General features: G+C 34.5%; 1 protein-coding gene across 1 annotated transcript in view; it reads right to left on the bottom strand.

The window, feature by feature from the left end:
* The window catches only part of grin2aa (glutamate receptor, ionotropic, N-methyl D-aspartate 2A, a), a 203,999-nt gene that overhangs the window by 24,826 nt on the left and 166,527 nt on the right, over positions 1 to 12,646 (bottom strand). The window contains exon 5 of the mRNA XM_056453522.1: positions 9,713 to 9,915. Coding sequence (XP_056309497.1) covers positions 9,713 to 9,915 — 203 coding nt within the window. The remainder of the gene's footprint in view (positions 1 to 9,712; positions 9,916 to 12,646) is intronic.

Here is a 12,646-nt window from a genome sequence, read left to right as displayed (position 1 = left end):
AAAAAGAAAATCTAAATGAAAGGCTGATGGGTTTTTATTTTCACACTGTTTTTTTTAAACTAACTATTAAATACTATTTTTAATTTTCTAAAGGTTATGGATAAAATATGGTAATTCAAATAGGTTAATAAAATTTCTTAGATTTTTTTAAATCACCAAGCGACTCCTGCTCATTGTCCTGCGACCCCCCAAGGGGTCCTGACCTGTTCACACCAAGCATGATAATTATAAAAAAACAATAAAGACATTGGGTCCTATCATACACCCGGCGCAATAAGGCGCAGGACGTATTTTCCCCGACGTGTTGCTATTTTCAGACCAATTTTCTCGTTTTCTGTCACGTTGTTTCTACATAAATATAAAAACCACTGCATCCATGCCTTCTTCATCTCGGGGGGCTTTCTTTTTGTTTATTCATGACAACTTGCTTTTGTTTTATTATTATTATTGTTATTGTTATTAATTTTATTATTATTAGCAGTAATATTTATTATTTGCATATTTATTTTAGTTTTATTTAAGACAAGCTTAGATTGGTCCACCTGTCAGGTTTTGGATCATATGTGCATAGCATAGTGTTTGAATATAACCACACTTCTTGGTCAAAAAAAATTTGTTTGCTGGAAATTAGAACTGAATTTAGAAATAGTTTAAAACAAATCTTTGCGCTTAACAAATAAAATTAATTATGTAGGCTAACGGATGTCTTCAGTAGAGTGCGTACAACACCATTTCCTTATCCACGAAAGAGAGAAAGAGAATGTGAAAGTAAAGGCCGATTGGAGGAGGCTCATTCTTTATCCTTGTGCTGCAGATGCTCTGTTTAACTGTTTTCTCGCTAGTGAAGTATTCAGTTTTTCCACTTACAAAGTCCGCCATGTAAATAGCAAATGCGCCATGGTGCGACGCAACTGACTCTTAAAGAGAATGAGAGGTGAGACTCTGATTGGTTTATTCTCAAAACACACCCATAACTCATTAAGAGAATAAGCTCAACCCTGTTAGACCATGCGCCGCAACGCAGATCATATTTTTCTGTCTTTAAAATAGCATAAGTGGATTTAGACACTCCCTAATGCTTTTGCGCCATGGGCTTGGACTTTGCGCCTAAATCGTTAAAATAGAGCCCATTGTTTCAAAAATAATTTTGAATGTAAAACAACAGGAAAGTTCAGCTATAATGATAAGGATGTAGAGAAACGATAGTTGGGATCACTTTCAGAACAACCTTTTTTCCAGTGTAGACAAATACATTTATCATTATATATGCTTGGTGTAAACGAGCCTTATTATGCTAAGCTAAGCTAAACTAACCCTGCCAGAATATGAAATCAGCTGAATTGGTTCAAAAATGGTTCAAGTCAGTGGTTTAACTCAAGGATACGTGTACAATTATGTTCCTTTAAGGAAGTTAACTATGAAAGCCTTAAGATATAACCTTTTGTTTCTTGTTATTACGTTAGGAAAAAATCCAATGCATAAACTTTAATAAAAACTCATTTTAAAATTAGGTCAATTAAAAATGACTCAAAAAAAGTCTTCACTTTAACTTAAATTTTCCACAACCAGTTATCTGAACAGAATGTATAAAAAAGCTGAGATATGGAATGTGTGTTTCTTGTTATTGTGCTTGAAAAAAGGGCTTATTGTAAAGCCAGCCACTGATCACATAAAAGCAGAGGAGTGTTTTTGGCAGCCAGAAGTGGCTGTGTGCCTTCTGACTGCAGAAATGAACAAACTTTCCTGTCTCCACAATGAGAGATACACATTCGACTGCCTAGGCAAAATCCAGTTTAAAATCAATCTCTTCCCCTCTGCGCTGGCTATGACGCACGCCATGAATTCCCACGGCTCCTGCAGAGGCTCCATTCAAACTCTCACATGGCAGAATCCATATTATAACGGAGTCTTCCTCAGATTTCCATACCCAGAGGCAATAAAAAGCACTCCCTTATGACACCAGACCACCTCCTCTCTGTCTTTACTACACCAATTACACTCATATGAAGAAGCAGCGGCCACTATGTTTGTTTCTCTTTCTTTTTTTTTATTCCTTTAGTATTTTTTATATGGTAGGCCAATGTGGCCACTTGCCAAAGCAACACATAGAGTGTGAATCATGCCTGATAGCCACCTTTTTCTTACAGCACATGATGCTTTAGATTAATTATGGGAGTTACACCAAAAACTCTCCACAGCATCATACAAATGTGTTGAATATTTCTGTAATAATAATCTGAAAATAATAATAATAATCTCAGCGAACTCAAAAGGCTCTGACCACAGATATGCTTATGATACTAATGTCATATCAAAATACCAACCGTCACATTATTTTTATTAAGAATAAAAAATAAAGCACAAAGCCTCTCACACAGATTTCAACCAAGGTTATTATAGTTAATGAAAACGAACGAAAAAAAAAAACTAAAACTAGAGTTAAAAAAACATTTTCGGTGACTAAAATAAAAATAAAAACGAGAGTTTAAAAAAAAACTAACTGAAACTGCATTGTGTACATATAAAACTAACTGAAACTGCATTGTGTACATACAAAACTAACTGAAACTGCATTGCGTACATACAAAACTAACTGAAACTGCATCGTGTACATACAAAACTAACTGAAACTGCATTGTGTACATACAGAACTAACTGAAACTGCATTGCGTACATACAAAACTAACTGAAACTGCATTGTGTACATATAAAACTAACTGAAACTGCATTGTGTACATACAAAACTAACTGAAACTGCATTGCGTACATACAAAACTAACTGAAACTGCATTGTGTACATACAAAACTAACTGAAACTGCATTGTGTACATACAGAACTAACTGAAACTGCATTGCGTACATACAAAACTAACTGAAACTGCATCGTGTACATACAAAACTAACTGAAACTGCATCGTGTACATACAGAACTAACTGAAACTGCATTGCGTACATACAAAACTAACTGAAACTGCATCGTGTACATACAAAACTAACTGAAACTGCATTGTGTACATACAAAACAAACTGAAACTGCATTGTGTACATACAGAACTAACTGAAACTGCATTGTGTACATACAAAACAAACTGAAACTGCATTGTGTACATACAGAACTAACTGAAACTGCATCGTGTACATACAAAACTAACTGAAACGAACTAAAATTATAGCAAAAACGTAATTCATTTTCGTCTTTGTAAATTTATTTAATGCATGTGTAAGCCTTTTAGAAGTAAATCTATTTACTTCACGCTGCAGGTTTTTGACCTGAACGGCACCTCAGAGTCTGTAATCCTGATGCCATTGACCAGATCAAGATGGTCCTTCTCTAGTCATCCTTGCTGTTGCTCCAGCAACAAAAACAACGGCTGGACATAACAGCAGCATGGTAACAATATTACATACGACCCAAGCAGTGACTTAAAGGTATTCATTTAACACATTTGTGCCAAATAATGGGTTTAATTTCTGTATTAATAATCGCGATCACGTAGGAATCATTCTTTTTAACCGGATTATCTAAGTTGAACTAATTCACCAAATTGAACTTAATCATTTGAAATGATTCACGTCTCCAGTAACGTTAAGCACTCTTATCCAGAAATTACTTACTTTTTAATATGCCTGATACCCACTCTGACTCGAAAACAAACCTATTTCCCGAGTTCTTCTGTTATTAGAACAGTGCATAGAGATCAGATTTGAGAAGTGGTAAACCGGCATGACTGCGCATGTGTGATGCAGCAGGTGAACCAAACGCAAACATTACATGACAGCCTGCTATGACTGAAATAAACTTGAACAACTGCAGCACAGGTAAACCAAGGGCTTAAATGAGAGGTTCTGGCAAAACGTAAGTTTATTTCATAACAGGAAGTTGTGAATCGTGCTTCAGTTGGGATGCAGAGCGTAATTGTAAGAAACTTTCCAGATCATGGTGATGTTTTAACTGACAGAAATGATGACTGCTGACTATATTTTGATATGTTCAATCCAAACTTGGGAAGATTGTCACAAAAGATCTGGTTCTTGTTAAAGATGTGAACTTCCCATTACTACTGTGTATTTAACCTCAGGAGCAGTCTTGCACACATATTTTAATTAAGGCTGCTATCTTGTGGGCCGTTGTATTTGAATATGAGAATGGGTATATGGTAGTGGTAGATTATATTGTTCTTGTGTCAAAATAAGCTATCTTTGGTTGAGCTTTTATTCTATTATATTTATTCTGATGATTTTGAATCTTGCACCTAAAATAATCCTTATTTACAAAAAACAACAAACAAAGAAACTAAAACTAATACTAAAACTAATAAAAACTAAACTAAAACTTTTACAATATATATATATATATATATATATATATATATATATATATATATATATATATATATATATATATTTCAAAATATAAAAGCTAGTAAATCTACCTCTAAAAGCTAATTAAAACTAACTGAATTTGAAAACAAAAAGTCAAAACGAAATAAACTAATGAATAATCTAAAACTATTATAACCTTGATTTTAACAAGTATAGGGATTATTTGTTGCACAAACGTATAATGCGAATCGATTTGTTTCAGCTCGAATGGAAGTTTTCCAAACCAGAAATGCAACACATCATTTGAAACACAGTGGAAAATGTAGATAAGAAGTCAAAATTGCTGGTGGTACGCCGACAGAGTTGACAACAAGCCTCAGACATCTGAATTCTGACATTTGCATTGAAAACACAAATATCTCAGTGGCTCAGAGTGATCTTGAATTGTTTGCATCTGTTTGTGTGTCTGTGTGCATGTGTGTGTGTGTCCTGGTCACTGAAGCATGTTTCCTCTGTGTCTGTGGCTTGTCAAGCTGGCACTGCATCAGTTTCTGCATCTACAGAGCTCGGCGGCAGCTGAAGTTGAGGGTAAAACGACAGCTGAGGACACCAGATGAGCAGCCGTTCCCACATCACCATATTTATCTCTGACAAAGATCAGTCAGAGTGTTAGACTGTCTGTCTGTCATACTGGGCCCAAAAAAAGTGAATCATCCCATAAATAAAGTTCACCATTTTGGGATTAAAGGATTAGATCACTGTATAAAATGAACTTCTGGCAATTTCATCACTGACATTTTGTTCCAAACCTGTTGACTTTCATCCTTCATGAAACACAAGAGAAATCGTAACCTTTAGATTTTTCACCTTTTCACGCAACCATTTATCCATGCAATTGTAATGAATGTGCACTGGATTCTTTTGAGATTCAAAAAGGATGCAAAAGTACTATAAAACATAAAAGTTGTGCAGTATATTTAAAGTCTTTTGAAGTCCACCAAGGCTGGACATTGCTAAATCTCTTGTGGACTCAATGCACAAAGACCATTTCCTGTAAATATTAATGTCTTGGCTGTCCAGAAAGCCTTTGTTTGACTTAAGACAAAAAATACATTGCCATATGGAGAACTTTATTATATTTTTATGGTTTTTAGAGCCTGACAGCCCCAGTTTTCTCAAAAATTGAACCTTTTGCAGTTATTCACCTTATTTTCTATTTATTTATGAGATTTAAATACTGCTTTATAGTGACATTTTAAGCACACTTTTTTAGCTGGATTAGCACTATTTTTACCACTTTTTGAGGTACTAAAAACATTTGCTAAATATTTAGAATAAAGAAATATGAAAAAAAAAAATTCTTGGTTTTTCTTATGTTTTTTTGTAAAAAAAAAAAAAAAGGTATATTTTGAAAGTTCACGGATAACAAAAATAGCCTAATTAATATAAAAATGAACTTTAATATGGGCTAAAATTTTAAACCTTTTTCTAGTTATTTTGTTTTCTTTCAAGAATAAGGTCTAAGATTCAAAACAAAAGTTACTTGTAGTGAAAGATGACTTCACTTACATCAGATTCTATGCTTTTTTTTGTTTTGTTTTGTTTTGTTTTTTGCACAACTGGACGAGGACTATAATTGTTTGCATTTATTGGAAGTCTTCTTTGAAACCTTTGCAATTTATGAATTTATCTTATTGGCATAGAAGCCAAAATAAGACAAACGAGTTCATGGATGGGACAAATTCTGGACCTTTTATCAGTGGGGGGTGGGTCTTTCGAATTTATTTTATCTTTGCCATGATGACAGTAAATAATATTTTACTAGATATTTTTCAAGACACTTCTATACAGCGTAAAGTGACATTAAAAGGCTTAACTAGGTTAATTAGGTTAACTAGGCAGGTTAGGGTAATTAGCAAAGTTTTTGTATAACGATGGTTTGTTCTGTAGACTATTGGAAAAAATATAGCTTGAAGAGGCTAATAATTTTGACTTTAAGAGGTTTTTTAAAAAATTAAAAACTGCTTTTATTTTAGCCCAAATAAAACAAATAAGACTTTCTCCAGAAGTATATTATCAAAAATATTATCAGACATACTGTAAAAATTTTCTTGCTCTGTTAAACATCATTTGGGAAATATTTATAAAAGAAAAAAAATCAAAGGGGGGCTAATAATTCTGACTTGAGCCTTTAAATGTCACTTTAAGCTGTATAGAAGTGTCTTGAAAAATATCTAGTATAAAAATATTTACTGTCATCATGGCAAAGATAAAATAAATCAGTTATTAGAAATGAGTTATTAAAACTATTATGTTTAGAAATGTGTTTAAAAAATCTTCTCTCAGTAAAACCGAAATTGGGGAAAAAAATAAACGGGGGCTAATAATTCAGGGGGCCTAATAATTCTGACTTTAACTGTATGTAAATTATAAATATATTATAATGATTTTTCTAGACTTTTTGATGAACATAAAAAAGAATATCATTTTCTTCAGCGCAAATCTTTTACCCACAACATTTTCAGCGCTAAAGCAAACTAATCGTTTTTTAGCATGTAAACAAGGCATAAACATAAACTGCAATCACATCATACAGAAAATAACAACAACTCTCTGATCTTGTTTACATTATGTCGAAGTTCTCGCTGGTGTTTCTGATGTACTAAAGTAATTTTTACTAGGTCTGTTCACCACGATTGTGGCTCAGTACTTAATTTGGGGGAGTAATTTTGCTTATAAAAGCAAGCAGATGAGAAACCAATAAACTGAGAATGAAAGCGAGAGAAAATGAATGAGAGACGTGTCCATCTCGGGGATGACTGGACTGTGGATCATGCCAGTGTGTTTGCATGCCTCAGTAATTCCTGCCTCTTCTTCTTTCTTTAAACAGGCACAATGGATGCTTGAGTGGGAATTGTGCCACTAGAGGAACACAACAGTGAGCATTGGCCTGTTTGCAAGTGGACATGTGTGGCATCCATGTATTCTCTAGTGTGTTTGTGTGTTGCCTTTGATGAGACTAATCTTCATGCGTACAGAGCAGCCTATAGTGATCCTATGAGATCATATATTCTTCGCCCTATTTAGCAGTGTATAACATAAAGGCCCCTGTGCATTTCTTTAAGGTACAAGAGCAGTTTTAACAGCCTGTGTTAATCATGGCTCAGAGATCACACCAACATTTACAACTGTGACCTTTTTAAATGAGTTTTAATTTAAGTTTACATATTAAGAAATTAATGCATTTCAGCAATAAGTATTCAGCAAGGACACATTAGAATGACGAAAGTGACAGTAAAGACAATTTAATTAAGTTTTTTAGATAAAAAAGACATTAAAATGTTTTTTTAATGCTATTGCTTTGTAAGGAAGCTTGTTTTTGCATCAGTACAAAATATTATTAAAAAGTTAATCATAAAATATTTATCTGAATAATTGTCTTTTATGTCTCAATTTAGAAAGAATAATGTGCTATAACCTCAAGTTTGCATACTATAAACACAATTTTTTAGGAAAACCATATTTTCCTAAGAGTTTATACTGAGCAATTTCTCCTTTTTTATCTTCCAAAGTGCAAGATATAAATGTGCAATTATAAGTTTATAATTTGTATAAAAGCCAAGCTGCAATACTGAGATAAAAAAAAGTGAAGTCATAAAATAACTTTATACTAAGAACTTTATACTTGATATTCTAAAAAGGCAAATCTAAACTGCGACGTAAACTTGCAAAAACAAATTACAACAACTACACTTAATAAATAAATGTTTCTTGAACATCTAAACAGCACATTAAAGTGATTTCTGAAGGACCATTTAAGACACTAAAAATGTTGCCATCATAGTGCAATTTAAATAAAACATACTATGTTTTTTTGTTGTAATAAAATTTTAAATGCACCAATTTTATCCCTTTTTCAAGATTCATGTCTTTTGTGTCTCCAAAATGTGTTTGTAAAGTTTCAACTCAAAATAGCCATCAGATAATTTAATTTACCTTTCTAAATCTGCAAAATTTGAGCTGTTATGACATTGTAGCTGTTTTTGTTGCCTGTGCCTTTAATGCAAATGAGCTGGTTTTCCCCGCCCACCATTCCCACGTGCGTAACCCAGGCTCATTCTGAAAACATACCGCTACAGAAGGTTCTGGAGACCGCGAAATATGTCCGGCAGCACGTTTTTCTGCACGTTTCCACGAGAGGCCGCTGTGTACACATTTTAAGATCTCAAATTTTCCTCGGGAGTGCAATTCGCGCCTGCTGTTCTTGCATAAACCCACCAGAGGCCGCTGTTGACTGACTTTTTGACAGACTTTTTGACTGACTTACTGAGCGAACGATCGACTGATCCACCCTCCCCCTTCCCTAAACCCAACCAATTTTAGCGATTTTAAGAATGAAGCAGATCTCCCTTACTAAAGTAAGAACTTTTCCAGTAGTTGGGATATTTCTTGTGGAGTTAATTCAAGCCTTTCTGCAATGATGAGTCGCACACAATGTCGTTATAAAGCACACACACATATAGCTTTGCACTGTTTTTGCACAGTAACAGGATGCATGTTAATATACACTGCTGTATGGACATCTGTTATGTTGATGTACAAAATAAAATCTGATTTAAGTTCACAAACTACAATTGAAGCGTCTTTTTAGAATTGTACTAACACTATGCGGCTATGGTGATGAATTACATAGCGATTTTACTGTACTTATTACAAACATCGACTGTTTTAAAAACGCTTTAAACTTGTGAAACTCATTCTTGAGGTGCTGATGATCACAGAGAGCTGAGATCTTTTAATTATGTTGCAGTGAGTCTCTAAATGGGAGGGATTTGAATCCTATTATAAGAGACTTATTGTGTTTCTATCACTCCGATTTGACCGTGGACACACTATACCTACACACAGTGCTGTCCAAGCAGCTTACAAAAGTTGATTTTTATCATAGGTGCCCTTTGAATTAAAACAGAAACATTGCTGAATTGTAAAAATACTTCACAATATTACAGATTTTGCAGTATTTTTGATCATATAAAGCCTTGGTGAGGATACAAGGCTTCTTTCTTCCAAAACATTTAAAGTTCAAGAACAATGCCTGCAGGTCTCTCTTGAACAATAAGTCAAGGTCAAGGTGCTATTTATAACCAGGATGTAAAAATCTTTGATGTCTTCCAGTCACAAACAGACAGTAACACGCTACCGTACTGATTGATATATGTAGTCATGTAGTCATCAACAACCCTCAACATATATCAAACACTCTTCAAGAGCACTCTTACATCACTTTACGCAGCTCTCTAGGGCCAAAACGGCAAGCATCCAACAGTTTGAGAGTGGTACTTTGAGGTGACATATGAGTGATGGGGAAGATGAGGAAAACAAGGCTTACTCTTTGATGTGTTTGCGGCAGGGTACAGAGTTCCTCATGCAGGTGCCCGTGAGGCGCTCCACGTTCTCCACAATGACGAAAGGCTTCTCCTCCAGTGTTACAATGGTCAGGTGATTGTCATCAGTCTCCGCATCCCCAAAAGAGTTAAAACGAGGCCACACTGGATATTTCAAAGTCAAACTCTGGTTCTCCCATTTGCCCATCTGAAAAAGAATTTAAAAAATGAATGACTTTTTTTAGTTCAATTCGATTCAAGTTTATTTGTATATCGCTTTGTATGATATACAGTATTTCAAAGCAGCTTTACAGAAAGAAAGCATGCTTCTAGTAATAATGTTATCAGAGGTGTCTGTGTCAAAGTAATTTCTATATTGTAGAAATGTACAGACCTGGGTTGATACAAGCATGTAGTATATTGTATATAGTGTATATAGTGACATAGTGGCAGTACATAGGCCCAATCCCAATTCTATTTTCGTACCCCTTGGCCCCAGAGTGTAATGCTGAAGGGCTTCTAATTCACCCCTAAGAAGTAGGACAGCATTACAACACATGCACACGTCATCAAATGTCGTTACAAGCTCTTATTTCAAATGAGATTGACGATGGCAACTGCTGTAAATTTTAAAGTTGTGTTATTTTTTGGTATTTATCTTCAGGAAATCACCAAAGGCAACGATATCATGTTATCATAATGATATAATGTGGCAATAAGCTTGTAACTGTACTGTGCATTTACACCATATTCATCTATGCACAATAAATCAACATTAACGTTATACTAGACACTGGAAAAAAGTACTTCCCAGTCACTACACTTTTATGATCGGGTATACTAGTGACAGATGTGAAAGTATGTTGTGGGACTACTACTGTATACAGGAGTTGTTATCATGGATTAAAGATAGCGAAATTAAGAGTTTTTTTATCTTTTATTTTTAAAAAGCATGATCGTAAAACATTAACGCCAATATAAATGTAATAAAACATTTGCTTGTTTAATGTAAAAATTCTTAATTATGCTAAATATTACTTAAATTTGTGCATATTCTGACTCGCATGTGCAGCCATTTTGCTATCGTAGCTGGTGTATTCTGGAAAATTTTCGCACCCCTTGGTTTTGAGTGTGGTCCTGGAAAATCTCCATTTCAAGGGCTATCTTGACCTTCCCTTAAGCCCTATGCCTTCTAACTAAAAAGAATTGGGACACGACGTAGGGGTAAGGGGAAAGGCTATGGGGTAAAATTGGGATTGGGCTATAGTGACACATTAAAGAATTCAGACCTGGTAATTGCAATAAAATATTTTGAAAGTAATGAAACATGAGAAGAAGTAAAGACGAAAATATTATTTATTCTATATATATTATTACATTTTTGTGCATATCAATCTGGATTAAGAATGCATATTTTTTCCTTTCTAACCATTTAAAAATATATATATAGTAGTGAAAGTTGTGCCTCTGCCTTTAACCAAATTACTGTCAGAGTAAAAAAACAAAACAAAAAAGAACCATTAGCTTATTCTTCCATTGGATGCTGTGTTTATCTGTGTCTGTCTTATTTGGCGGTCCATGAACACTATAGTCTCTGCTTTGCATCCTTTCTCTCTGTCTGTCACAATGTCCCAGAAGACAAGGTAAGTGGATGAAGCAGTGCTTGAAAACAAGCCATATCAGACCCACAGAGGCCAACACATTCATCAAATAGTGCCACACAACACGGTGCCAATGCCTAAATAAGAAGAATAAGAAGTAAAGACGGTGAAAGAGAAAAGTTGAATAATTTATCATTTCAAAATGAAAAATTTAAAAATAACACAAAAGGTAAACAAAATAAAATAAAAAAACTATTAAAAGTAATAGAATTTTTTTAAAAGTCTGCCGTTATACTATGCGTTTATAGGTCAACCTATGAAAACAATCATAATTAGTTTTTTTTTGTTGATTTTTTTATTTTATTTTATTTTTGCGCTGTCAAACCTTTCAAAAACCAATCTGACTATAAGAAAAACTGACTTATCTGATCTAAAAATTGTATGAATATAAAAAAATACACCAAGAAAATAAAATGGAAGTAAACTGTAAAATCACCACATTCCCTGTGGGTGATTACTAAATAATATACACAAATAAAGTGCATTAAAACAAATATTTCAGTTAATTGTACAACTAAAATATGAATATTTCTTTGCAGTCTAATCTAAAGTGGTCCATCAAATCATTAGGATGTACAAGTACTCTTTAAATAGTCTTGAATAAACAGCAGGCTGGCGAATCCAGGGTTATACCAGGATAGGTGCCAATCTGAGGAACATGACGGCCTAAATATCAATAGATATCTATCTACAGTACCAAGCAGATCTACTGCAGTGAGATATTATGGCTCAGATACACCAAAACTTTCCTAAGTGTGTTAGGTCAGTGCACTGGAGAGAGATGAGCTGTGAAATCACTAGCTGCAGTGGTGCTAACCAGTGTCACAGGAAATTTGGGTTAATGCCGTTAATCCTATCAGCTTGCTTTAGGAGGAAGCCACAATCGCGTTCCTCCTACCCCTGATGAACCGGAGACTGAGGACGTCTTTGACACCACCAGAGCTCCTTTTATCTGCAGCACAGCCGCCGATTCAACCGCAGCCTTATTAGAGTCAAAGCGCCTTTCTTTTTTGAGTTCCCCCTCCAACTTTCTTCAATGCTTCTTGTTCGGCTGTGTGAAAATTTCATTTCATTAATCTGTCTCATTTGGTTTGATGGCACATTTCTTTTGTCAAGCACTGTGGGTAAAAATGGCTCACCCAGCTTATCTGTCTCAGCTGAAGACAAAAGCAACTACTTGCAGTTTCTGTCGACGTCAGGCTTGCCGCCCGAAAGGAATGATTTATGATTTTGATGTTTTCAGAGCATTTTCTTCATTGAAAATCAAAGGACATGATG

Source organism: Danio aesculapii, chromosome 3, assembly GCF_903798145.1.
Source record: "Danio aesculapii chromosome 3, fDanAes4.1, whole genome shotgun sequence".
Lineage (NCBI taxonomy): Eukaryota > Metazoa > Chordata > Actinopteri > Cypriniformes > Danionidae > Danio > Danio aesculapii.
Note: the sequence above shows the minus strand (reverse complement) of the source record. Positions and strands in the feature narration are given on the sequence as shown.